Source organism: Perognathus longimembris, chromosome 23 (genome assembly GCF_023159225.1).
Source record: "Perognathus longimembris pacificus isolate PPM17 chromosome 23, ASM2315922v1, whole genome shotgun sequence".
Taxonomy (NCBI): domain Eukaryota; kingdom Metazoa; phylum Chordata; class Mammalia; order Rodentia; family Heteromyidae; genus Perognathus; species Perognathus longimembris.
Window position 1 is genome coordinate 33,516,805 of NC_063183.1, and position 27,112 is coordinate 33,543,916.

At 63.9% G+C, this 27,112-nt stretch overlaps 1 protein-coding gene across 1 annotated transcript in view; it reads left to right on the top strand.

The window, feature by feature from the left end:
- The window catches only part of Rasgrp1 (RAS guanyl releasing protein 1), a 38,117-nt gene extending 11,005 nt beyond the window's left edge, over nucleotides 1-27,112 (top strand). The window contains 19 exon segments of the mRNA XM_048332614.1: nucleotides 6,845-6,950; nucleotides 7,858-7,920; nucleotides 8,626-8,666; nucleotides 8,669-8,756; nucleotides 9,639-9,792; nucleotides 12,314-12,487; nucleotides 12,940-13,056; nucleotides 13,799-14,074; nucleotides 14,310-14,390; nucleotides 15,709-15,813; nucleotides 16,048-16,157; nucleotides 16,719-16,863; nucleotides 17,323-17,359; nucleotides 21,636-21,638; nucleotides 21,641-21,787; nucleotides 23,417-23,459; nucleotides 23,461-23,740; nucleotides 23,742-23,792; nucleotides 25,232-27,112. Of these exon segments, the coding sequence (XP_048188571.1) occupies nucleotides 6,845-6,950; nucleotides 7,858-7,920; nucleotides 8,626-8,666; nucleotides 8,669-8,756; nucleotides 9,639-9,792; nucleotides 12,314-12,487; nucleotides 12,940-13,056; nucleotides 13,799-14,074; nucleotides 14,310-14,390; nucleotides 15,709-15,813; nucleotides 16,048-16,157; nucleotides 16,719-16,863; nucleotides 17,323-17,359; nucleotides 21,636-21,638; nucleotides 21,641-21,787; nucleotides 23,417-23,459; nucleotides 23,461-23,740; nucleotides 23,742-23,792; nucleotides 25,232-25,438 (2,228 nt within the window). The 3' untranslated portion in view covers nucleotides 25,439-27,112.

A 27,112-nucleotide genomic window follows, 5' to 3' on the forward strand; every position in this document is an offset into this window, starting at 1 on the left:
ACGGCGCAGCCCTGCATCCGTGGAGGTGCTGTCCACGAAGCGGGCATTTCCTCGGGGACTCTGCACCCTGAGCAGGTTTCGCAAGGGACCTGAGACTCAGTCTCCACCCGAAGGACACGGAATGCACACTTCCGGGATGGTTCCTGAAAGGTGTGTGGGAAATGTTGCCATAGCGACACCGCAGGGCAGTGGCCGTTACCTCTGGAGACTTAGCGGAAGGCAGCGCCCTGCACCTCAGGTGGTCACACAAACGCAGAGGGGCCAAAACCACCGAGAAACGAAGGGGAAAGTGGCTGGAATGACCGCGTCAGCGCGTGGCATGTCGTGGCAACAGAGCACTGCAGGCAGGAGCCTGGTATCTGTAGTGTGATGATTTAAATTCGGCATGAAGCTGAGTCAAACCAGTTTGTGGTAAGTGGCACTCCTAAGCCTTCTCCATTTTAAAAAATATTAGGATAATGACCAATCCAACGTGAACCGTTTCGTGGACTGTATTAGCTGGCATGGCTCGCGTAGCCCAAGCCCAGGGAGAGGAGCAAGACCGTAGCCTTGGAAGCGCCTGAAGTTAGGGCCTAGAGTGGCTTGGACTCCCTCTTCGCCCAGCACCCCCCCCCCTCTGCTGGCCAGCTCATCCTCTCGCTAAAGGGTCTGTGTCTTCCTGGGTCAGGCACCTCTAGGTCTTGCCTTGGGAGGATTTATCTTTTCCTTTTGAATTTCAATGGGGAAAAACTGCCAGAGAAGAGCTTTGATTGGTTCATATTGGGCCAGGTGGTCACTTTAAGAAGGCAACGTTTCTCTCTAGATGCATGTGACTGAACTTGGAGAAAGAAGTGCTTCCCAACAGAAACTTGTGCTGTGCACACCGTAGTTAAGGAACCGTGAGGTGATAAGGGAGATTCTGAGGGCAGAAGATGACAGAACCTGAAAAGTGGACTTTCCTTTCTGATATCAGTAGCCCCAAGCTTAGGCACGCCTTGTCGAAATGCAGAGGAGCTAGGATGCGTTACCTACCTCATGATGACATAGCAAGAACGAGTAGATTGAAACTCAGCCGACAGCAGGGACTCCCCGTTTATAAAGGAACTTCCAGTCCTGACCGCCGCGGGAGTCTCAGTCTTAGAATTCTTTTTTTTGTGTAAACAGGTACAAAGCTGGAGGAAGTGTGTGGAAGAAGTGGTGGACAGGTGTTTTCAGGTGTTGAAGTGGACAGGCGTGTCCGGGCGCGATGGAAAGACATGGTTGAAAGGAGAAGGGCCAGTGTCCAGGAGGGGGGGGCCACAGGGAGGCAGGGGCAGGGGCCCCAAAGGAGGTCACGGAGGCGAGCCGGAAGTCGCCACGCCACCGTGGAAACCCCCGAAGGCTGGCTGGGACGCTAGAGCGGGGGACCAGGGAGCGGGGGGCCGGGGGCCGAGGTGAACTTGTTCAGAGTCCTTGGGGAGCACGTCTGGGAAACAAAGCAGCCGAAGCAGGGAAGCGAGCGTCCGCCTCACCCGCCGGGCCGGTCAGGATTCCCCGAGAACTCGCAGGGTGACACGTTCTGGATTTCATCTCTGGCTGTCTTCGCTCTTTTCCTCTTCTCTGGCAGGACAGGGGGTTGGTCCTCCGGGCTTCTCACTCTGCGCCCAGCCCCGCGGCTTTTGTGTGGTCGGGAGGTCGCCTGGCCTGACCTCACGCTGCGGTCCCTCCCTGTGGGCGCGTTGGCAGGCCCCTGAGGCCCCCGTCACCCTCGCTAGACAGGAAGCAGAAATGGGGAGATCGGGATCCAAGCCCGCCCGGGCCCAAAGCAAGGTGACCTCATCTCGGAAGTAAACTGGAACACACACAGAGGGCTGCAGGCGTGGCTCTGCGGAAGAGCACCGGCCCAGCCAGCGCACAGTCATGAGTTCAAACCCCAGTAGGAGAGAGAGAGAGATGTTAGAGAGTGACTCAGTCCCATGCACATAGTTCCCAACTCATCTTTGATCCGGATATACCTGTGCACGCTCCTTTCTGTCGGTTAAGCGCTTTCTAACTCAGCTGAAGGACTGTACGCCCTTTCACAAATACGCCTTTACGTCTGTCATTGCCAAACCTAGAAGCCATTGAGGTCTTTTCGGGGTAGGGTCTTGTGTGATCGTTGCCCCGGCTGGCGTGGTCCGCGCAGCTCCCTCTGCGTCCCGTGTGGCTGAGACGGCAGGCGTCTGTCAGGACACCTGGTCTGTTTGTGGAGACAGGGTCTTCCCACATTTTTGCCCAGGCTGTCCTCGAACCGCAGCCCTCCGGATCTCCCCCTCCCACGCCTCTGGCAGGACAGGCTGAGGCCCGCTGATACGTGACCACGCCGTTTTCTGAGCCGAGAGCCCCGCAGTCAGGATGGGAGATCAGGCCTGGAGACCCAGCTCTTCCCCGGGTGGACGCGTCCTCTGCGGGCCGTGATGGCTGCAGAGGTGATGGTCAACACACTGACGGCGTCCCGCCAGTCGGAGCCGGTGCCGGCTGGGCAGACGGCCTTCCGGCCCGTCCTGTCTCGGCAGGTGGATTCAGCCCTCCCCCCTCCCGAGGTTGCCGGGCGGGGGCCGCGAGGTGGTGTCCTTGGGCACGTGTCCTCAGGGTCACCGAGTGGCCTTCCCAGCGGCCGGGACCGCACCGGGAACCGCAGCGGAGGGGGGTCCTGGGGCAAGTCTGCTCAGTTGTGTTACAAGGGCAGATCTTTACCTCGGGGGCCTGAGAACTGACAGTGTTCCCATGGCGCGGGGTGGGCGCGTATCAGCCAGACGCCCCATGATCCCTCTCGAACGTTGCTGTGTTGCTCTCCCCCGCCATTGGTGGCATGTCCTGCTGCCCAGGGACCTCCGTGTGGACACGCCTTCCAGACACCAGAGCCGGGGCTGGGGGCGCACACCGCAACCCTGGCAAGGGCTCGGGGGGCTGAGCGTTGAGCCTCCCACTGCCAAGTCAGCCCGGGCAGGCGAGGCCGCAAGGCTCTGGGCTCCGGTCCACCACCCAGCAAGCCAAGCGTGGAGCCGTGCCTCCGGAGGCAGAGCGCCCGCCTGGAGCGACACGGGGCGGCCCTGGGCCGGGGGGGGGGGGGGGGGGGGGGGACGGCCCGAGGATCGGCGGGGGAGGGGAGGGGAGGCAGAGAGGACGTCCCGCGTCCTGTCCACACCGCCGTGGCCGCGGCCTCCTCCCGGGTGGCGGCGGCACGGCGGCGCCTTGCACGGACGGGGCAGTCGCACGCGTGTGTCAGCCGCGACGCGGCCCCCGACCCGCTCGAGCCCCGGCCCCGGCTCCGGCTCCGGCTGGACGAGAGCGCGGTGGCAGGGGTGAGCTGGGGAGACGGGTTCGAGCGCGCCCCCACGTTGCCCTCGGGTTTGGGTCCCTGCGCCAGCCTCCCTGGCCGCCCTCGGGGGGCGGGGTCAGGCCCTCCGCCCTTCCCTCTCCCCAACATTCCTGGGAGGCTGCGGCCGCGAGCTGCCCTCGAGTCAGGTCGAGCTGGGACCCGCGCAGCCCGGCGGCGCCTGGGGCGTTGGGGAGGGCGGAGGCGGCGTCATTTCCGACCGTGGCCGGGCACCCGTGGCTCACGCCTGTGGTCCTCGCTGCTCAGGGGGCTGAGAGCTGCGGTTCGAAGCCAGCCCAGGCGGCAAAGTCTGCGAGACTCATCTCCAATTAACCAGCAAGAAGCGGCGCTGTGGCTCAAGGGGGGGAGTGCCAGCCTTGAGCAGTGACCCACGGGACAGCGCCCCTGCCCTGCCCCCCCTGCCCTGCCCCCCCCCCCGCCCCTGCACAACCCCAGAACCGGGTTCAGTTTGCAGCACTGTGAAGGTCACCTTCCCCCGAGGCCCCTCAGGCCCGCAGGGAGCCGGCCGCTCCCTGGCCGCGGGCGATCCTCGCGCCTGGCTGGACACGTGGAGATGGCCGTCCCCCGCCCCCGATGCGGGCCGCCCCGCGCGCGGCCAGCACGCTCACGTTCTAGAGCGTCCTCGTCCGTGTTCTTGTCCCACCGTGGAACAGTCTAGAATTCCACCCCGTGCCGTGCTCCTGCCGTGCTCCTCCGGCCGCGATGTGTTGGGGGGAAGTGGAGGCGGTCCGCGGGGGGCCGGGGCGAGGGGCGGCTCCCGCCGTCCCGAGTGCTGGGGGAAATGGGTGGCGGGCTGGTCCGGTGCGTGTGCGGAGCACGCCGCATCCCCGTGCGCTGTGGTGGGCCGGGGGCACCGGCGCCGGCGCCGGCGAGCGAGTGCCTCGAGGCAGCACGGGCCGCGTGGGGAGACGGCACGCCGGGCTCCACGGCATTCTGATCCTTGGAAACCCAAAGCCTGGCCCTGCACCTCTGTCGGGGTCTCTAGTCCCCCCCCACCCCACCCGCGGGAGAGACGGGGAAGGCACGCCCCGACCGGAGGAGCCGAGAAAGGAGAAGGGCAGGCAGGCCGCCCGCACCCAGCCCTCCCTCACCAGAGGACAAGCACACGGCCTGGGAGTCAAGTCAGCAAGATCTCGTCTATTGGGGAAGCTCATGCCACTAATATAAGGCTCAGGAGCCAATCAGGTCTAAGATCGGCAGGAAGGGGCGGGGTGAGCTGTCCATCAAGGGCGGAAGAGCCGGGGCGTCACCAAAGACACTTGGAGCAGCTGCACGTGGTGGTTGGGCACCGCCATTTTAGCCACACGTGGCCCCAAGACTGAGACACAGGCGGGGCCGGCTCGTGGACTTCCAGGGGTGCCCCACACCCCCCCACGCCGAGAGGCGGCCGGCGAGGATGAGGCCCGTGCGCCCGGTTTCACTCAGGATTTGTAGTGAGAAGCCGAAGGCTGACCACGGGGCGGACTTGCTCTTGAACGCGTTAAATCCACTCCCAGCAACGGAGTCGGGACGTCCAAGAGCAGCCAGGCGCCGGCAGCTGGCAGCGGCCAGGGTCGCGGCTCGGGGGCCGAGGGCCGAGGGCCACAGCCCGAATCCGGGCGGCAGGGGCTCCCGTGGCTCTGGGCTCCGCTGAGCCAGCCGTAGCCGCGAGTGGAGCCGCGGCTCAAGCGCTAGAGCGCGAGCGTGCAGCCAGCGAGCTCGGGGACAGCAGCCGGGCCCCGAGTTCAAGCCCAGCACCGGCGTGCGCACGCGGAACGGAAGCCCCGGGGGAGGGCGGGGGACCGCGGGCCGCGGGGAGGGGGGCTGCGGGCAGGGAGGAGGGGGCGGGGAGAGGCAGCAGCACCCCCCCCCCCCCGCCCCAGCCCCCCTTTGCTGAGTGAGTCACCCCACCCAGCCTCGCCCCCACAGAACGTGTGCGACTCCAGTCAGTGTGCGTGGGGTGCCGCCGAGCCGGGAGGGAGGGGTGCGAGGGGTGCGAGGGGTGCGAGGGGAGGGCCGGCGGGAGCAGGGCCCTGCGTCCTGGGCCTGAAGACGCCCAGCAAGCCCGGACGGCAGGCCTGGCCGCGATGGCGAGTGCGCGGCTGCACGGCCGCGGCCCTCAGCCTCCGGGAGGGGCGGGGAGGGGGGTGGGGGGGCGTCGCCCGCAGACCCGGGCCCGATTCCAGCCCACGGTAGCCCACGACTCAGCCCCGCGAGGCTCTCACTTCTTCCGCACCTTGAGTCCTTGAACCCGGGGCCTGGCGCCGTCCCGAGTGGCGTGCTCGAGCCCCCGGGCTGGGGGGGGGGGGGGGGACGGTGAGGGGGACGGGACGGTGTGACGCGGAGGCTGGGCCCCGATGGCTGGCGAGGACGGTGTGCGGTCCTCGCAGGGAAGGGGGCGGGGCGTGGCCTGGAGGGGCGGGGCCTGGAGGGCGGCCTGGAGGGGCGGGGCCTGGAGGGGCGTGGCCTGGTGGGGCGGGGCCTGGAGGGCGGCGTGGCGTGGCCTGGCGGGGCGGGTCAGCCGAGGCCGGCACCCCGGGTGAGGAGAGGGCAGGTTCGAGGACCTGGGCGTGGGATGGGGCTGGGGGGGGTGGGGGGGAGGCGAGGGGCGGGTGTGCAGGATTCCCCCCCCACCTCCTCGTGGGCACCGCTGGCTGCCGGCGTCGCTGACAGAGACGGCGTGGTGCTCCCAGGCCCTAGCACATCACCGGGGTGGGGGGGGCGGGTTCGCCGGGAGCACCCCGAGACTCCCGAGCAGGGGCATGCGGGGTGCTGGCGCCCACGGAGCAACGCGCCCCACGGGCGGGCCCCAGCCATGGGGGGGAGGGTGCCGCTGAGTCACGGGGAAGGTGTGGGGTGGGAGTGGCAGGGAGGTGGAGAGCCTGGGGGGGCGGGGGGCCACTGGAGGGAGGAGGTGCAGGGGGGTGGGCGGGCAGGGGGGCGGGTCAGTGTCTCCCCAGCTCTGAGCTCGCGTCCGGGCCTGAGCCAGCATGGCGGCCACCTGCACGTTTGGTTCCCTCGCACCCCGGAATCGGGGATGGTGCACCCTGCGCGATGGGTGCAAGGCCTTCTCACAGAGACAAGGGAGGACTCGAACCAGAGGCCTCGGGTGTGCTGGTCACGGCCTCCACGGGACCGTGGGTCACGGACAGTGGGAGTGTGCGGTCCTGGGGCTCAACGCCGAGGGGAAGCCCTCCCCCTCCCCCTCCCCCGCCCGCCCTCCCTCCCCCTCCCCCGCCCGCCCTCCCTCCCCCTCCCCCGCCCTCCCTCCCCGCTCTCCTCAGGGGCCTGGGTGCAGGCATGGCGGGTGCGGGACCCCGGCGGTGGTGGGCGTGGGTGTGGAGCGCGCCGGGCTGCCCAGAGCCCCCAGCCGGGCGATGGAGGCGCCGTGGTCACCCAGGCGGACGTCGGGGAGCAGAGGGGCGGTGGGCGCGCGGAGGGGGGGCGGGGGCGCCCGGGGCAGGGCGGAGCTCAGGGCCGGCCGCGCCCGCCTGCAGCCCCCGCTCCCCCCCCCCCCCCCCCCCGCAGACGCCGAGGGGAACCTGTGCCGCAGCCAGCAGCTGGTGCCCGTGGTGCTGGCCATGCACCGCGTCCTCATCTCCTCGGCCGAGCTGCTCCAGAAGGTCATGGCCCGATATCCTTCCGCGCCACCGGGGGGCCCCGGGGGGCCGGGGGACCCCAGCGTGAAGCGCGCCTCGCTTTGATCACCTGGCGGGACTGGGGCCGGCTCTCTATCGCGTGAACTTTAACCCCCCCGCCCCCACCCCGGTTTTGCTTTACTTCTCAGATGCGGTCTTGCTTTTTATTTGTATTTATTCCTGCCCAAGGCCGGCCTGGGACTGTGACCCTCCCGCCCGACTGCAGTCACAGGTGTAGACCGCCACGCGCAGCACGTGCACTGAGGTGGGGCTCTCGCCGGCTGTGTGCCCGGCAGGCGTGGGTCGGTCCTGAGTGGCAGGGGTCACGGGCCCGCGCCCCATGCCTGCACCGCCGCCTGACCCACGAGTGGCCTGAACGCCTCGGCAGCGCCCACGCCCCCTGCCGGCCTCCCCCGGAGCCACCCCGTCCCGCAGGGGCTCCCGCCTGGCCCTCCCGGCTGGTAGGAGGGAGGAGGCCCAACCCACCTCCGCAGCTCGCCCAGCCCTCCTTCCTTTCAGAAATGCCTCCAGGCGTTAGCCAGGTGCCAGTCCACCTGTCATCCCAGCCACTCAGGAGGCTGAGCTCCGAGGATCACGGTTCAAAGCCAGCCTGGGCAGGAAAGCCCATGAGACTCTGATCTCCGACGTGGCGCTGTGGCTCAGTGGGCAGAGTGGAGTCCCCACTCAAGGAAGACCACCACCCCCTCCCAGTTCCCTGAGGTCACCGCTGTGGGGGGGGCCCAGGTGGACCCCCCAGCTACGCCCGGAGCCCTCATTGCAGCTGCCACGTCAGGGCTGAGACGGGACGGGAGGCCTTAGCTGGTTTTTTTTGCTCAGTCTGGTACTCCCTCCTGAGCTGGAGGCGCTTTGGTTTCTTCCATTTTCCCTTAACCACAGCTCTACCTACAAAGAGGCCCTGGCGAAGGACTCCCGGGGGCTCTGCCTGAAGATCTGCTACTTTGTGAGGTACGGACCTGGGGGGCGGGGGTCCGCGCCTCGCCCTGCCCTTCCCCTCCGGAACATTGCTTTGGACAGGCCGGGAAAAGGCCAGCTCTTCATTCTGGGCATTTCCTGCCCCCCACAGCCCGGTGGGTTTCTCCCGTGGCTCCGAGCTGACCGTTTACACCGCTCGGACTTGGTGGCGGTGGCGGCTGTCGTTTTCCGGTTTACAGCCTTTGGTGTCCAGTGACACAGGAATTTACAGATGATGATGTTTTTGGTGTTTTTGCTTTTAATCCCAGCTTGTAAACATAACGACGTTTTGAAAAGTCAGAGAACAGCGTAACGGTAGTCACTCACAGGCAGCGGCTTATTTTGCCGTGTCTCCTTTGTTCTTTCCCGCCTGCTTTTTTTAACGTACGCATCCCCTCCCCCGTCGGTGTCGTTTTCAGTAAGTGTGCAGTCACCCCTGCTCCTGAGGGGCGTGGGCGCGTGCTTCTCTGCGTGCACACGCTGTCGGGGTGCACGCGCATCCGCGGGTGCCTTGCCCTCCGTGGGGAGTGCAGCTGCGTCGTGGCGCCCGGCCCGTTCTCTTGTCCTCCGGGGCGTTTCCCTCCCTCACCCCCCCCCAGCTGGCCAGCGTCAGTGTCCTCCTGACGGTGCCAGCGCCCCGCGGGCCCCCCCCAGGGTGCGTCCGGGGTGTCAGGGCTGGACTCTGCCCCCCCCCCGTAGGTACTGGATCACCGAATTCTGGACCATGTTTAAAATGGACGCCGCCTGACAGACACCATGGAGAAGTTCCAGGAGCTGGTGAAGGCTGCCGGCGAGGACGCGCACAGCCGCCTCCTGGACACCACTCAGATGTGAGTGTCGGGCTCCCCGGCGCCCAGGGACAGGCGGCACCCATGCCCCCCCCCAGCAAGCGCCCCGGCCCCTGGCCCCCGCCGGGAGGCCAGAGCTGGCCAGAGCGGAACCAGAGGCCCAGTGTCCACCGCGGAGTGACCCGGGCCACGAGGAACTGGGTGCTGGATTCCAAACACACCTGAGCTTGAAATGGGGGGGGGGATGCTAACACCTGAACCAGGCCGAGCTTGGAAAGTGGGTGGGTGCCGGGAGGGACGGCGCCAGGGGTCAGTGTTCCCTGGAGTTCCCGCCCTCCCCTCTCCGAGTTGGAGGGAGGGGAGTCCCAGTCCACCCCTCCCCACCCCCGCGTGGCTGCTCCTGACCGTAGTGAGTGCAAGAGCTGAAGCCTGGGTCTGAGATCAAGCAGGGATCTGGGGGTTGGCCCTGCCCCCCCAGCCCCGCCCGCCCCGCGTCCCGCATCCCTTGGCTGGCCGGTCCGGTCCAGGCGGCTTTCACAATCCCTCCTGGGCCGCAGGGAAGCCAGCTGGGCTCTCCCGGGCCTCTCGCGACACCTTGGGGGGGGTCTGCAGTGTACTCAGTGACCAAGGAGGCCGGGGTTCGGAGCCCCCCCAATCCCTGTGGACCACAGAACCCCCGCACGCAGCGCCCAGGCACGCGGGAACCCCCGTTTGGGAAGCAGCTCTGCCAGCTGCTGCTCCCCTGTGCACCCCCAGTGCTGGAAGCCGGGACCGGGAGCCTATGGGTGGACTGGGGGGGGGGATGGTGGTCAGCCAGGCCCCCTGGGCACTCCAGCCGCGGGGGCCGCCTGGAGAAGATGGCCGCGCTGCCGGGGTTCACGTTCTGACTTCTTCCCGCTGTCGTCTCCCCTCCACGCACAAAAGCACCGCGCGGGACTGGTCCCGGAAGCTGACGCAGAGGATCAAGTCCAACACCAGCAAGAAGCGCAAGGTCTCCCTGCTCTTCGACCACCTGGAGCCGGCAGAGCTGTCCGAGCACCTCACCTACCTGGAGTTCAAGTCCTTCCGGAGGATCTCGGTGCGCACCCCGGGGCGGGGCGGGGCAGGGGCAGCGCCCGCACCGGGCGACGCTGACTGGTGTCTGGGGGGCCCCGAGGCCCAGCTGCGTTCCTTGCATGTGTGGCCACATCCAGCTAGGAGCCCCCCCACTCCCCCTCCCCCCCCAGCTGCTGGAGGGACTGACCACAGTGGGGCCCCCTGGGGAGCCCGCGGGGTGCTGGGAGGACACGGCGGGCGGAGCCGCGGAGGGCTCGCCGGTGGGTGGGGAGTAAGAACCTGCCCGGGGCCTCCGTCTGGCGCCTTTTCTTAGGCGGCTCTAGTTTCCCCAAAGAAAGGCAATTTCCTCCCCAGCACGCGCACCAGGGACGTTTCCCTCTGCTGGGCACTGAAAGGCGTTGGATGCTTTCCATTGGGACGCGTTAGGGGAGAAGGTGACATTGTATGTGCAGTGGTATTGCTGTGGTTTCCGTTTCCTTTCTGCTCAGGCTTGAACTCGGGGTCTGGTCTGTGGCCGAGCTCTGGTGCTCCCGGCTAGTGCTCCAACACTTGAGCCACAGCTTTACTTCCAGCTGTTTTGTGTTTTTTTTTTAATTTTTTGGTAGTTTATTGGAGATAAAAGTGACAGACTTTGCAGCCCAGGGTTGGCTTTGAACCGTCCTCCCAGATCTAAGCCTTCTGAGTGACTAGGGTTACCAGCATGAGCCACCAGCACCTAGTAATCATTCTTTTTTTTTAAAAAAACAATACATCAACCTAACATTCTCTTTCTGATATTCCTTGGAGTGAGTCCTGGTAACCTTGTCTCAGGACTGGTGAGTTTTATGTTCCAGGTAATAAGTAAGCAGTGACCATTCCTTAACACTAGACGTTCTGGAACATTCCCGGCCTTTCCCATGTGCGACTTCTTGGTCAGTGTCGTCACTGCCATTTTCCAGTTAGGAGACCTGTCACGGTGCACTACTGCCCCAGTTCCCGGTCCTGTCCCTGGCGTCCACCCGGGCCAGGAGAGGCGACCCCATCTGCCCGTCCGCGTGACGTCATTCCCCGTGTGCGCGGGGTGCTCTCAAGAGTGCGCTCACGTGCCCCACGACAGATGAGTGGATCCGAAACACGTGGTGCCTGTACACCATGGAATTCTGCACAGCGATTAGAAATGATAAAATAATGGCGTTCGCAGGGAAATGGACAGGTCTTGAACACATAATGTTGAGTGAGACAAGCCTAGAACAGAGAGAACAAAGGCGCATGCTCTCCCTGATAGGTGGATATTAGAAATAAAAAACAGAGACATGACAAAGAAAGCAGGAGCCAAGGTACCAATTCAGAGGAAGACCAATAAAAGTGAGGGGGGGCTGCTTTGGGAGAAAGGCACCCCAAAGTGAAACAAACTCTAAATTCTATGTACATAACTTCATGTGTACACGATTTAATATCCAGGCCATAAAGAACACGAAAGATAAAGAAGCAAACGACTTCTTCGTAATCCATCTTAGAGAAACTAAAGGACCCTAGACCCTTTCCTCACACAAGGTGTACACAGGTGCTCATCCGAGAGAAGCTGGAGGGAGGACACAGAATGAATGGAAAATAGGGGGAAATACAGTAGAAAGCGCCCAACAGCTGCAACGGGCACCGAGGAGAACAAACTAAAACAACTCAAGGGCAGCGGGGAGCGGGGAAAATTAGAGAAAAAGATGGGACAGATTACACGAAGCAGAAGACGCGCATGTATCTATCTCCTGAGCCGGAAGGGATTGTTTTACAGTTACTAGTCATGGAGGACATAAGCACTGTAGACTAGAGTGACATTGACATTAAGGAGAAGATCTCTGCTTATATTAAGTTTTGGTTTTTGAAAAAATAAGAAATCAAGGGGGTGGGGGGAGGGGCTGAGGGGGGAGAGGGAGAAAGATGAGGAAGGGGAAAACAGTTATGGCAAGAAACGTCTGCGTCCTCACTACCTGAAGCATGTAGCCGCGACCCCTCTACACCACCCTGACCGAAGGCAAGTGCGCTCACACGCTTGTGTTGGCTGCTCACAGCTCCCTGTCCCGAGTGGGGCAGAGTGCATTTCCACACGTTGAGGCTAACGGCTGGGCCGCAAGAACTTCCCGCGGGGGAGGGGACTGTGCTGAAGCAGCAGCGCCGCGCCGGGCTTTCCTTTCCTTGCTTCCTTCAGACGGGACAGGGGGTGTGCTCAGACACCGTGTGTGTGTGTGTGTGTGTGCGCGGGGACAGGAGGTGTGCTCAGACGTCGCGTGTGTGCGGGGACGGGAAGTGTGCTCACATGGTGCGTGTGTGCGGGGCCGGGAGGTGTGCTCAGACGCCGCGTGTGTGCGGGGACGGGAAGTGTGCTCACATGGTGCGTGTGTGCGGGGCCGGGAGGTGTACTCAGACGCCGCGTGTGTGCGGGGACGGGAAGTGTGCTCACATGGTGCGTGTGTGCGGGGCCGGGAGGTGTGCTCAGACGCCGCGTGTGTGCGGGGACAGGAAGTGTGCCCGGCCGCCGGCCGCCCCTCACGCGGGTCCCCGCCCCGCAGTTCTCTGACTACCAGAGCTACCTGGCGAGCCGCTGCGTGAAGGAGAGCCCCACCATGGAGCGCTCCGTGGCCCTGTGCAACGGCGTCTCCCAGTGGGTGCAGCTCATGGTGCTCAGCCGCCCCACCCCGCAGCTGCGGGCCCAGGTCTTCGTCAAGTTCATCCAGGTGGCTCAGGTGAGGCCCCTCCCCCCGGCCCCGGTGGCGTCCGAGTCCCCCCTCCCTCCCCGCGGAGCCCCCGAGCTCCCCTCAGGAGGCCCTGCGTGGTCTCCACGCGTGGAAGGGAGGCCGATCGCGCGGGCGGTCCGGGGTGTCCACGTGAGGCCAGGAGCTGGCGTGTGCGGGGCGGAGGGCGCGCCCCACCCGGGCGGATGTGTGGGGGCTGCGGGCGCCCCACGGGGGCAAGAGGAGCCCAGCCTGGGAGCTCTGCCGACCACGGGGGGGGGGGCCCATAGACCCCCCCCCCCCGCAGCTGTCAGGGCTGCCCGGCCGGGCAGGGTGCTGTCACCCCGACCGACCGCCCCTCACCCGCTTTCCGGGCGACACGGCAGGCGCCAGGTGGCCTGTCCGTCCCCCCCCCCCCCCCCGCGGCCGCCCGCGCCGTGACGCCGCCGCCCCTCCCGTCACAGAAGCTGCACCAGCTGCAGAACTTCAACACGCTCATGGCGGTGATCGGCGGGCTGTGCCACAGCGCCATCTCCAGGCTCAAGGAGACCAGCGCGCACGTCCCCCACGAGATCAACAAGGTGGGTGCCCCCCCCCCAAGAGCACATGGAGGCGCACAGTCGCCCAGGCGGCCGGGAGCGGGGTTCGGGGCCGCGTGTCCCGCAGCGGGGCTTTGCCTGTAGAACCGGTTGACGCGGGGTTGCAGCACGCACCCCGCGGAGTAGAGCTTGCCTTCTGGGACAAGGCTGTGCGCATCCAACGCCCGCACCCCGCCCCCTGCCCCCCGCCGGGGCCCTCTGTCCACCTTGGGGTAACCGCGGGGGGGGGGCCGTGTCCCCCCAGTTCTTCCTGGAGGAGCGGCACTTCTGAGGGCACGGGGGCGGACAGGCTGGGCCTCCGCCTTCGAGGACGGGTCTGGGCCATCGTGAGGAGTTCCCGGGGCTTCATGCGCCCCCCCCCCCCCGTGTGGGGCTGGCGTTCGGTCCCGGGGGGAGAGGATGCGTGCTTCCTAGCCACTCCCCCTGCGGCCCACAAAGTGGGGGGGGGCATGGAGCGCGGCAGGGCTCCTGGGCCCCACGCGGCCCCGCCTCCCACCGGGCCATCAGGGCACACGGGGGGGGGGGGGGGGGGACCGCACGGGAGGGAAGGGCCCCGCGCAGCGGGGGTGGCGGCTGGGGGGGAGGGGAGCACGTTACTTACGTCCTGTCTGCTCCCGTCTCTGGGCCACAAGTGGAGGGTCGTTTGCGTCTGAAAGGCACGCGGCCCCCGCGAGGGCAGCCGAGGGGAGCTGCGCGGTGACCGCCCCGCGTCTCTGCCTTGCAGGTTCTGGGGGAGATGACGGAGCTGCTGTCCTCCTGCAGAAACTACGACAACTACCGGCGTGCCTACGGCGAGTGCTCCCGCTTCAAGATCCCCATCCTGGGGGTGCACCTGAAGGACCTCATCTCCCTGCACGAGGCCATGCCCGACTACCTGGAGGACGGCAAGGTGAACGTGCCCAAGCTGCTGGCGCTCTACCACCACATCAGCGAGCTGGTGCAGCTGCAGGAGGCCGCCCCGCCGCTCGAGGCCAACAAGGACCTGGTGCACCTGCTCACGGTGAGACCCGTGCGGGACCACTGCTGCCCGCGCCCGCCCGCACGCACGCACGCACGCACACGCACGCACGCACGGCAGCGCCGGGGGCTCATGCCTGTGATCCTCAGGTCTCAGGAGGCCGAGACTGCAGCAGCAGCAGCGGCGGCGGCGGTTTTACCAGCCAGACCTGACGCTTTGTAAGACTCCGCTCTCAGGTGCCTGGGAGACGAGGCCCCCATTCTCTCCCTCTCTGTAGCTGTCCCTGGACCTCTACTACACGGAAGACGAGATCTACGAGCTTTCCTACGCTCGCGAGCCCAGGAACCACAAGGCGCCGGTGAGCTCCTCCGTTCCCCCCAACCACGAGCATTTTATCCCCCGCGTGGCCAGTCACGTGCCAGAAGAGAAAGACGAGCGGGGCAGCACAGGGCTCCTGACCACAGGAAGTGGGGAGCCTTCCCGGCCCCCCGAGGCGTGGGTGACCGGCTCCTGGAGGCTCAGTCCAGAGCCGCGTGCGAGCTTTTCCCGTCTCTGTGAGAGCCGTGGGCTCCGTTCCCGAGGCGTTAGTGGCCTGTCGAGGGAAAGGGCGGCTTCCCCAGCTCCTGGGCTGTGCTCTGCGCTTCGGGGAGCTGGAAGTGGCCGTCATAGCCCACGAGGCTTCGGAGTTTTCTGTGTCTTAGGTTTGAAGTTATCTTCACCCACCTCTGTAGTGGAAAGTGGCTACAGAACAAAAAGGGGATATACACGATCTGTTTCACTCTGCTACTTAAATCCCAACCCCAGCTCTCCAGAGGACCCCCCCTTTTTTGCCCAGGCTAGCCTCGGACCTCCTGCTCCACCTGCCGTCAGCTGTAACTGCAGGTGTGAACCGCCGTGGCTGGCCGGGTTGTTAACATGGCTCCTGCTCTTTGCCTCGGCTGCCCTCAGTTCTCATCTCTGGTTCGCAGCACCTGGGACCACAGGCAAGAGCCCGCCGTGCCCTCTCAATTCTGGTTAATAGCCGTGTTCGGATTTGCATCTTCCTGGTGGCTGATAATTAAGCGTATTCTTATATCCTCACTGGTCGCGTATAAGCTTTTGAGATGCACCTGCTTAACTTACTTATCCACGGCATTATTGTTTGTTTTGGAAGTGTTTTGGTTTGAACTCAGGGCCTCGTGCATGCTAGGAAAGCACTCTCCCGATTCAGGTCCATCTTTGGTCTCTCTTCTTATTTCTTGGACAGGTGTCAACTTTTTTGTCCAGGGTTTGCCATGAAACTTTTTTTTCAAAATTTTTATTGTCAGACTGATGTACCGAGAGGTTACGGTTTCATACGTTAGGCATTGGATACGTTTTGCCTTCCTGCCAGGTAGCGGCGATGGTCGGTGTTTTGAATTAAGATGGAGCACTTCCTTGAGAGCGTGTGCCCAGAGGTCCCGTGTCCTCTGGAACGTGGTGGGCGGCAGCGCTCTGGTCAGAGGAGCAGCTCTGTTCTCGCGTTCGTCGTGGCGGTTTTGCTTGTGCTTCCCGCGCTGGCGCAGGGCTCCCCTCGGGGACCCCTCGCCGTGTTTCCCTGCGTTTCCGTGGACGCGGGAGGCCGGGGAGAGCACGGGCTGCGGTGGGCGGGCGCTGGGGAGGGCGGCGCCGCGGTCTGAGGACGCCCTTGCCTGCAGCCGCTGACGCCTTCCAAGCCGCCGGTGGTGGTGGACTGGGCCTCTGGCGTGGCCCCCAAGCCGGACCCGAAGACCATCAGCAAGCACGTGCAGAGGATGGTGGACGTGAGTGCTGCTCCGCGGGGTGAGGGCAGCCGGGGGGCAGGGCAGCGGGGTCACGAGGCCCTCCGCGCGGCGGGGGGGTGCGGAGGCGGGGACGGCCGGCGGGGAGCAGGGGGGGGGGCACAGCAGTGCGGGCGGGGCCCCAGGCTCCCCGTGTCTGTGCTCCGGCCCTTGGCAGCTGCCCCTCCCCCCCGTGCTCCCGTCTCTGTGCTCACCGGGGCCTCCCCTCCTCTCCAGTCTGTCTTCAAGAACTACGACCACGACCAGGACGGCTACATCTCCCAGGAGGAGTTTGAGAAGATCGCTGCGAGCTTCCCCTTCTCCTTCTGTGTGATGGATGGCGACCGGTGAGGGGGGGAGGGGAGGGGACAGGAGGGGGACGGTGGGGAGGGGAGGGGACGGGAGGGGGATGGTGGGGAGGGGAGGGGATGGGAGAGGGATGGTGGGGAGGGGAGGGGAGGGGTCAGGACGGGGATGGTGGGGAGGGGAGGGGAGGGGAGGGGAGAGGATCAGGACGGGGATGGAGGAGAGGGGAGGGGAGGGGTCAGGATGGGGTTGGAGGGGAGGGGAGGGGAGGGGTCAGGACCGGGGTGGTGGGGAGGGGAGGGGACGGGAGGGGGACGGTGGGGAGGGGAGGGGACGGGAGGGGGATGGTGGGGAGGGGAGGGGAGGGGAGGGGTCGGGACGGGTCCCGCAGCCGCAGCTTCGCCCTCCAGGAGGGTGGTGGCTGTGGGCTCTGGCGTGTGGACTCCAGGCAGGGACCATGGAGTAGCCCAGGGCCCTGCGCTCAGCTCCGAGCGGTCAGACGGGCCACGGAGCCCCAGCAGGAGGTGCTCACACTGCCCGGCCCACGTGGCCCGCGTCTCGTGCCCGCCCCCCGCCGAGCACTGACCCCGCCCCCCCCGCAGGGAAGGCCTGGTCAGCAGGGCGGAGATCACGGCCTACTTCATGAGGGCCAGCTCCATCTACTCCAAGCTGGGCCTGGGCTTCCCGCACAACTTCCAGGAGACCACCTACCTGAAGCCCACCTTCTGCGACAACTGCGCGGGATTTGTAAGTCCTCCCCGACACGGCACGCGGGGGAGCGGGGGACGGGCAGATGGCTGAGAGCAAGGCACGGACCTCGGGCCCCACACACCCAGCTGGGGGCCCAGGCACAGCCTCGAACATTAAGGGGGGCTCTGCCGGGCCCGGCTCTGACCGGCCCCCCCGGGACAAAGGCTACAGAAGCGCTGGACTTGGGATACACTCGACGCGCTTCAGGCAAAGAACCGCGATGGCCCCCGTTCCCTGCATTTCCGGGGGGGGGGGGGGGCCTGGAGGACGCTCCATTCCTCCCAGGTCACAGCCACCACAGCAGCTCAGGGGACACTGGCCTGGTCGGCACCAAGGCCCTGCTCTCGATGTCAGGCCGAGGGGCGCGGGGAGAGGCAGGCAGCGCGGGGGGTCGGGAGGCCTCGCCCGGTCCATGAGTGACGGGAGTCGTGTGTTGTTCTGTCTCCTTGCCCGCAGCTCTGGGGTGTGATCAAGCAGGGGTACCGATGTAAAGGTAAGCCTCGGCCCCCGGGGTCCTTCCTCACCCCGTGACCCTCCGCCAGGGCCTCGGCCCCCGCGGTCCTGGACACAGAGCCGGCAGGCAGGAGACGGTCGAGGCAAGGTGGATTCCAGTGAGACACAGGCCTCCTGTCTGTGGGGACGCACACCTGCGTGCCCTTCCTCGTGACTAGCACAGTTCAGGAATGGGGCAAACACCGTTTACTGGGTGGCCCACAAGCTGGGAGCTTCCAGGGGCCACTGCAGGATGAACAGGAAGCCAGCTCGTCCCTCCGAGATGGGCTACTGCTGCTTCCAATAAGGGCTCCCACAGCTCGCGAGACCAGGGCTTCCACAGCTCGCGAGACCAGGGCTCCCACAGCTCATGAGACCAGGGCTTCACAGCTCGTGAGACCAGGGCTCCCACAGCTCGTGAGACCAGGGCTTCCACAGCTCGTGAGACCAGGGCTCCCACAGCTCGTGAGACCAGGGCTTCCACAGCTCGTGAGACCAGGGCTTCCACAGCTCACGAGACCAGGGCTTCCACAGCTCGCGAGACCAGGGCTTCCACAGCTCGTGAGACCAGGGCTTCCACAGCTCGTGAGACCAGGGCTTCCACAGCTCATGAGATCAGGGCTCCCACAGCTCGTGAGACCAGGGCTCCCACAGCTCGCGAGACCAGGGCTTCCACAGCTCGTGAGACCAGGGCTTCCACAGCTCATGAGACCAGGGCTCCCACAGCTCGTGAGACCAGGGCTGGACCCACAGCTCGCGAGACCAGGGCTTCCACAGCTCGCGAGACCAGGGCTCCCACAGCTCGCGAGACCAGGGCTCCCACAGCTCGCGAGACCAGGGCTCCCACAGCTCGTGAGACCAGGGCTGGACCCACAGCTCGCGAGACCAGGGCTTCCACAGCTCGCGAGATCAGGGCTTCCACAGCTCGTGAGACCAGGGCTCCCACAGCTCGTGAGGACCAGGGCTCCCACAGCTCGTGAGACCAGGGCTTCCACAGCTCGTGAGACCAGGGCTCCCACAGCTCGTGAGACCAGGGCTTCCACAGCTCGTGAGACCAGGGCTCCCACAGCTCGTGAGACCAGGGCTTCCACAGCTCGTGAGACCAGGGCTTCCACAGCTCACGAGACCAGGGCTTCCACAGCTCGCGAGACCAGGGCTTCCACAGCTCGTGAGACCAGGGCTTCCACAGCTCGTGAGACCAGGGCTTCCACAGCTCATGAGATCAGGGCTCCCACAGCTCGTGAGACCAGGGCTCCCACAGCTCGCGAGACCAGGGCTTCCACAGCTCGTGAGACCAGGGCTTCCACAGCTCATGAGACCAGGGCTCCCACAGCTCGTGAGACCAGGGCTGGACCCACAGCTCGCGAGACCAGGGCTTCCACAGCTCGCGAGACCAGGGCTCCCACAGCTCGCGAGACCAGGGCTCCCACAGCTCGCGAGACCAGGGCTCCCACAGCTCGTGAGACCAGGGCTGGACCCACAGCTCGCGAGACCAGGGCTTCCACAGCTCGCGAGATCAGGGCTTCCACAGCTCGTGAGACCAGGGCTCCCACAGCTCGTGAGACCAGGGCTCCCACAGCTCGTGAGACCAGGGCTGGACCCACAGCTCGCGAGACCAGGGCTTCCACAGCTCGCGAGATCAGGGCTTCCACAGCTCGTGAGACCAGGGCTTCCACAGCTCGTGAGACCAGGGCTTCCACAGCTCATGAGATCAGGGCTCCCACAGCTCGTGAGACCAGGGCTCCCACAGCTCGCGAGACCAGGGCTTCCACAGCTCGTGAGACCAGGGCTTCCACAGCTCATGAGACCAGGGCTCCCACAGCTCGCGAGACCAGGGCTTCCACAGCTCGTGAGATCAGGGCTTCCACAGCTCGTGAGACCAGGGCTGGGCCCACAGCTCGTGAGACCAGGGCTTCCACAGCTCGCGAGACCAGGGCTTCCACAGCTCGTGAGACCAGGGCTGGACCCACAGCTCGCGAGACCAGGGCTTCCACAGCTCGCGAGATCAGGGCTTCCACAGCTCGTGAGACCAGGGCTCCCACAGCTCGTGAGACCAGGGCTGGACCCACAGCTCGCGAGACCAGGGCTTCCACAGCTCGCGAGATCAGGGCTTCCACAGCTCGTGAGACCAGGGCTCCCACAGCTCGTGAGACCAGGGCTCCCACAGCTCGCGAGACCAGGGCTTCCACAGCTCGTGAGACCAGGGCTTCCACAGCTCATGAGACCAGGGCTCCCACAGCTCGTGAGACCAGGGCTGGACCCACAGCTCGCGAGACCAGGGCTTCCACAGCTCGCGAGACCAGGGCTCCCACAGCTCGCGAGACCAGGGCTCCCACAGCTCGCGAGACCAGGGCTCCCACAGCTCGTGAGACCAGGGCTGGACCCACAGCTCGCGAGACCAGGGCTTCCACAGCTCGCGAGATCAGGGCTTCCACAGCTCGTGAGACCAGGGCTCCCACAGCTCGTGAGACCAGGGCTCCCACAGCTCGTGAGACCAGGGCTTCCACAGCTCGTGAGACCAGGGCTCCCACAGCTCGTGAGACCAGGGCTTCCACAGCTCGTGAGACCAGGGCTCCCACAGCTCGTGAGACCAGGGCTTCCACAGCTCGTGAGACCAGGGCTTCCACAGCTCACGAGACCAGGGCTTCCACAGCTCATGAGATCAGGGCTTCCACAGCTCACGAGACCAGGGCTTCCACAGCTCGTGAGACCAGGGCTTCCACAGCTCATGAGATCAGGGCTTCCACAGCTCATGAGACCAGGGCTCCCACAGCTCGCGAGACCAGGGCTTCCACAGCTCGTGAGATCAGGGCTCCCACAGCTCGTGAGACCAGGGCTGGGCCCACAGCTCGTGAGACCAGGGCTGGACCCACAGCTCGCGAGACCAGGGCTTCCACAGCTCGCGAGATCAGGGCTTCCACAGCTCGTGAGACCAGGGCTTCCACAGCTCGTGAGACCAGGGCTCCCACAGCTCGCGAGACCAGGGCTTCCACAGCTCGTGAGACCAGGGCTTCCACAGCTCATGAGACCAGGGCTCCCACAGCTCGTGAGACCAGGGCTGGACCCACAGCTCGCGAGACCAGGGCTTCCACAGCTCGCGAGACCAGGGCTCCCACAGCTCGCGAGACCAGGGCTCCCACAGCTCGCGAGACCAGGGCTCCCACAGCTCGTGAGACCAGGGCTGGACCCACAGCTCGCGAGACCAGGGCTTCCACAGCTCGCGAGATCAGGGCTTCCACAGCTCGTGAGACCAGGGCTCCCACAGCTCGTGAGACCAGGGCTCCCACAGCTCGTGAGACCAGGGCTTCCACAGCTCGTGAGACCAGGGCTCCCACAGCTCGTGAGACCAGGGCTTCCACAGCTCGTGAGACCAGGGCTCCCACAGCTCGTGAGACCAGGGCTTCCACCAGTCGTGAGGACCAGGGCTTCCACAGCTCACGAGACCAGGGCTTCCACAGCTCGCGAGACCCAGGGCTTCCACAGCTCGTGAGACCAGGGCTTCCACAGCTCGTGAGACCAGGGCTTCCACAGCTCACGAGACCAGGGCTTCACAGCTCATGAGATCAGGGCTTCCACAGCTCACCGAGACCAGGGCTTCCACAGCTCGTGAGACCAGGGCTCCACAGCTCATGAGATCAGGGCTTCCACAGCTCGTGAGACCCAGGGCTTCCACAGCTCGTGAGACCAGGGCTTCCACAGCTCATGAGATCAGGGCTTCCACAGCTCATGAGACCAGGGCTCCCACAGCTCGCGAGACCAGGGCTTCCACAGCTCGTGAGATCAGGGCTCCCACAGCTCGTGAGACCAGGGCTGGGCCCACAGCTCGTGAGACCAGGGCTGGACCCACAGCTCGCGAGACCAGGGCTTCCACAGCTCGCGAGATCAGGGCTTCCACAGCTCGTGAGACCAGGGCTCCCACAGCTCGTGAGTTCCGGGCTGGGCCCACTGTGGGTGTTGGAAGGGCAGCGAGGAGCCAGGGGCTCAGCCTGTAAGCCCCACGACTCAGGGGGCTGAGATCTGAGGATCATGGTCTGAAGACAGCGCAGGGCACTCTTATCTCCACTTAAGCAGCAGAAAAACTGGAAGTAGAGCTGTGGTCAACGCGGTTGATCGCTTACTAGCCTTGAGCGAAAGAGCTTAGAGACAGGGCTCGAGCCAGCAGACAAGCAAAAAATAAAAAGGGGAGGGCAGACAGTTGGACAGCCGAGCACTGCACGCACAGATCTGGCTGAGACTAGCAAGGGAATGTGGTCCTGAGTGGCGTGTCTTGTCCACAGACTGTGAATGAACTGCCACAAGCAGTGCAAGGATCTGGTGGTGTTCGAGTGCAAGAAACGAGCCAAGAACCCAGCAGCTCTCACAGAAAACAGCTCCTGGGCAGGGCCCCCGTCCAGCCTTTACCCGCTCGGAGCCAAGCACCCGCCGCACGGTGAGCAGCTCCAGGCCACGCGTCCCGGAAGGGGTGCGGGAGGCCGTGTTTGGGGGCATGACTCCCTGACCTCACTCTGGCCAGGGCCGGTGCCTCCCACACCGGATTTCAGTGCCACGCCTATCTCTCAGACACTGGGGGTCCAAAGAGCAGATTTCCACCCCCCCCAAGAAAGAATATACTAATGAGCTAGTGATTTGATGTTCTACTTTTAATAGAAGTTAACAAATGCCACTGTGAAAGACAGCCTGTGTACATCACACCCGTATTTCTAGAGTCACGCTCGCATTAGGGAATCACGTAGAACGTCTGGCATTGCGCTGGAGTAGGGATGGCTCTGTCCCACGGATTCATCACTGCGTGCCAGGGCATCCCACACGGCAGTGACACTCGTGAGAAAGGAACGACAGGCGCCGTCCCACGCACACGCTTAGGAGTAGACCAGATGGAAGGATGCCACCCTGAAGACACTGAGAACACCCCCCCCCCCCAATTCACACCAGCGCCGTGCCCGGGCCACCAGGAGCGGCTGGACATCGACTGCAGCCGCATCAAACGCCAGCCGGCACGGCCATCCTGATGCTCGCGTGGGGCACGGAAGACCCCGCGCAGCCGCAGCACAAGGCTGGAGCCGGCAGGCGCTGCCCAAAGCCAACTCCAAGCCGAGACTCGCAGGCAGGCGGCATGGTTCGTCGCGGGCCTACCACACGCCAGCAGGCCGCCCCACTGCAGGGGCGTCCAAAGCCCACCACGTGGAGACGCCCGCCCGCCTGCCCGTTCATCCAGGCCCGTTCACAACAGCTAACGAGAATCGCCCTACCCACCGACGAGTCCTTATAACATATACACGCATGCAGCGTCTCCTGTGTTACGCACAGTGGAGTTTATTACAGTTCACAGTGTATTATTCACACAGCAAACAATCCTGTTGTTTGCAGCAAAATGAATGAGCTGGAAGAAGCCATGTTCAGTGAGATACGCCACACAAAGATGACCATACGGGCTTCTGCGCAGGAAGAAAGCCTATCTCCATCCACACCACACCCCCAGAGCTGGGGCCTCCTCACAGGGGGGTCCCACACACCACCCACCCCCCCAGAGCTGGGGCCTCCTCACAGGGGGGTCCCGGAGTTTGCCTGCAGAGGACGGCAGCAGTCAGAGCTCCCGACCCCAGGCACACAAGGTGCTTCCAGAGCACTCCTCTGCGTCTCCTCTGCGTCTCCCCACTCAGCTTTTTTGCTTGTCCTGAGACTTGAACTGTGGGCTTGGGTGCTGCTCCTGAGCTGCTGCATCTTATTTTTTTCTTTGCCAGTCCTGGGCCTTGGACTCGGGGCCTGAGCGCTGTCCCTGGCTTCTTCCCGCTCAAGGCTAGCACTCTGCCACCTGAGCCACAGCGCCACTTCCGGCCTGTTTCCGTGTATGTGGTGCTGGGGAATCGAACCCAGGGCTTCGTGTATGTGAGGCGAGCACCCCAGCACTAGGCCACATCCCCAGCCCGCTCTGCTCTTTGCAGCGCGAGGCAGGCAGGGAGCCCTGGCCGCCTCTGTGCGGATGCATGCGATGCCGTCCTCGTGGGTGGGTGGGTGCGGCCTGGGCGGGGGCGGTATGCTCACACTCGTGTCTCCACAGCCCCCGAGGAAGGCGCGCTGGCATTCCACGGCGAGCCGGGCGAGGGACAGCAAGGACCGCACCATCATGCTCATGGGCGTGTCCTCCCAGAAGATCTCCGTGCGCCTCAAGAGGGCCGTGGCCCACAAGACCACCCAGACCGACGCCCTGCCCTGGCTGGGCAGCAAGGGCTCTCCGGGGCACTCGGTGCTCTCGTCCCCACGGAAGTCGGCCCAGGACGCCCTCTGTGTGCCCCCCAGCCCCCCATCTCCATGCCCCAGCCCGGTTCTGGTCCGAAAGCGGGCGTTTGTCAAGTGGGAGAACAAGGAGTCCTTCCTGAAGTCAAAAAGAGGAGCTCCGGCACCTCCGACTCCCAACACACCAAGAGCTGCAACAGGTACCTTTCTCCCCGCACTCCCCACAGGGCACGCGCCCCAGAGGGCGGATGGAGAGCAGGTGACACGAGTCAGACCACACTGATTACCAGCCCGTTAAAGAAGGGGGGGAGGGCAGTGTTAGTGAGTGTGAGTGATGTAAGCCTATTTATAAGCCTAACGACACATACGTATGTGGACATAGTAGGGTGTAATATTAAGTCCTCATGGACCAGTAATTAAAGTGGACCCAATAACACTTGGTAGTCTGTAAAATAGGGGGACCAGGATTCCACACTACCGCACAGCCCGGTGTTAAGGGGAGCTGTTTGTTGCCAGCCACAGTGCCAGGCTCAGTGCAGAATCGCCCCACCCAGCCACACCAGAGAGAGAGGCCAGCCAACCTCTCTCTCCCTCCCGGCTGCTCCCTTTGCTAGGTCCACCTCAGACATAACTGGAGGGCAAAACTCACTAGCACCTTTTAGAGGAGCAATTTTCTGCCTTCCTATTATGTGAAATCCTACGCCTTGGGGCTGGGAATGTGGCCTAGTGGTAGAGAGCTTGCCTTGCATACACGAAGCCCAGGGTTCGATTCCTCAGCACCACATATATAGAAAAAGCCAGAAGTGGCGCTGTGGCTCAAGTGGCAGAGTGCTAGCCTTGAGCAAAAAGAAGCCAGGGACAGTGTTCAAGCCCCAGGACTGTCCCCCCTCCCCCCCCAGAGAATCCTATGCCTTGTCCATAATTCAAGTCTTGTCCACAGTGAACTAGTCAGAGGAAGCCAGTGTTTAAAACAGCATGCAAGATGGAAGTGTTGTCTTACTGAAGATTGTGTGTTATTTTACCATCTGTATACCTCTGACTCAGCACCGGACAAAAGACAAGTTAAATCTCAAACTGGATGGTAGTGTTTTCTCCTTCCCTAAAATGTAGACCTGTCCCCTATTTCCAGGGCGTGCCCCCCACAAGGCCGTGGTCGGCCCCAGAGGACCCTCGAGCCTCTCGCTGGCCCGTCCGTTCCCAGACCCTGCTCAGGTCTGCAATGGGGCCACACTGGCCTCACGACCAGAGCCTAGACATCAGCTGCGGGCTCTGCAGTTAAATTCCTGCAAATTAGATAGAGAGCGGGCAAAATTCTTACCTCTATACATAGTTTTCAGCGACTGGGAGGAGGGGCAGTTCATTGACAGGAAGAATTCCATCTCATGGTACAGGATTTCCAACCCTGCTTTCATGGCTCAGCCCAGTGAAGAACTGCTACACGGCGCACCAAGGCCGGGCCCCCTCCGCACTGCCCGGGTGGCTTCCCGGGCCGTCTGGCCACGCGCACCTGTGGCACGGCTGTGTGACACACCGTCACTCCCAGCCATAGAACGGGAGGCACCGCCCAGGGCTCCGTCCTGCAGCCCACTCGTGGGTCCTGGCTGCTGCACTAACCGGCCACATTCTCCTGTCCCTGTAGGAAATAAATACCCTGAAAGCAGATAACGAGGCCCTCAAGGTTCAACTGAAATTCGCACAGAAGAAAATCGAATCCCTCCGGCTGGAAAAGAGCAATCACGTCTTGGCAGACATGGAGCCGGGAGACTGCCCCCTAGCCCACAGAAAAGCAGGGAGGAGCACCCTGACATCTTGGCTCCGGGACTCATTCGCAGATCCAAGGCAATGACGTTTACCAAAGCAGCGGCCACTACTGTTTGCGTGTTAATGTCAGGCTTCCTAGGTGCCCCACAGAGCGCAGGAAGGCTGCGGAATGCAAAGCCTGTGGCATTCACAAGGCAGCTCTTTTCTAGAATGAACAGCCAGCGTGCTGACACATGATGGCAGTTCTCTGGGAAGGTAACATCTCAGGTGGCCATTCTCCCTTAGACCCGCAACCTTTGGAAAATGAGTCTGCTTTCTCCTTGGGTCTTCTGAAAACTGAGGGGTTCCCTTTGTTCCACCCAAAGGCCTGCTTTCAAGAGAAAACCACCACCCATATTCCCCAGAGTGACTTCTACAGGCCAGCATTCCTTGTGGATCTGGTCCTGACCTCACTACCTCAGATCTAACCAGTCAGCCTCTCCCCTCCCTCCCCCCTCCCCCTCCCCCTCCCAGGCTCTTATGTCCCCCATGAAGGGAGCTTCTAGAACTCAGCGGAGCGGCTGCAGCCTGCTCACCATGACATGACCCCCCCCGCAAACCCACTCACACTTCTGGCCTTAAAGTCCTCCCAGAATGACACGCAGTGGCACTGCCAGGAACAGCAGCCCCGTGTCCTACACGATGGCTAGCTGGCTAAACCAGCACAAACACGCTAGCCCATGCATTCCGCACTAAGAGTTAGGGCTGTACGGCCTTATTCAAGAAACAGTCCGTGAAGAACAGTTAACGCTTCATGGTCTACCTTTTTTTTTTAAGTAAGTTAAAGTTTCTTTGAACTGGATTTGTGCAAAAACTGTCTTCACTGTTACTTAGAAATAAGCTAATAGGATCAACATCTTAAATAGCTGACAGCATGTACCTACGTGTATCACGTGTATATACGCTAGCAGGCATGCATGTGGCTTGTGAACAACGTTTAGTCACTTGCACAAGTTAAGTCTAGACTGCCGTTTCTTGCAAGATGGAGAAAGTGCTTACAACGCAGACGATGCTGTTCTGTGAAGCCCCAAGTACCGTCCTATGAATCTTCCATTAGGAAAGTGAATGATAAATGGGTTCCTTTAGTTGCCCGGGCAACTATTCACAACTGTTGTTGGCCTCTTTCGTTCTCTCCAGAACCGGTGTCTGATTGTCTGGGGGAGGGGGGCTTCGCGTCCCCGATCCTAAGCTCCGGTGACGCTGACTCACAAAGGCTGACGCCTGCTAAGAACAGCATCTCAACCGAGTCCCGGACCGAGCGCCAGCAGCGCGGCGTGGCTGCCTGGAGGCTTCGGGCGCGGGCCGCTGAGGTCCCACCCCACCTCCCGCTCGCTCGCTCGCGCTGGGCACCGGGGACAGAGCTGGCTGCCGGCTGAGTTTTCAGAGTCACTGTCCACACAGACTCAGACTTTCCAAACCCAAATGCAGAAGCCCCCGGTCCAGTCAGGGGGGCCGCTGGGGCTCCCTGTGCTCCGCGCGCTGGGTCCGATGCTGCCGTGTCCGTGTGGAGGGGAAGGGCCCACGGCCTGGGGCGCGCAGGAGCTGGCCAGGTTCTATGGCGCGGAGGCCAACAGTGCGCCCGGCCACGGGAAAGTGAGTGAGTGAACCTGTCAGCGGCAGCTTCCGGAGCCTGCCACCGCCCCCGCCACGGCTCCCTCCGCCTGTCATCCCCGCTGCTCACGAGGCTGAGACCTGAGGACGGCGGTTCAAAGCCAGCCCA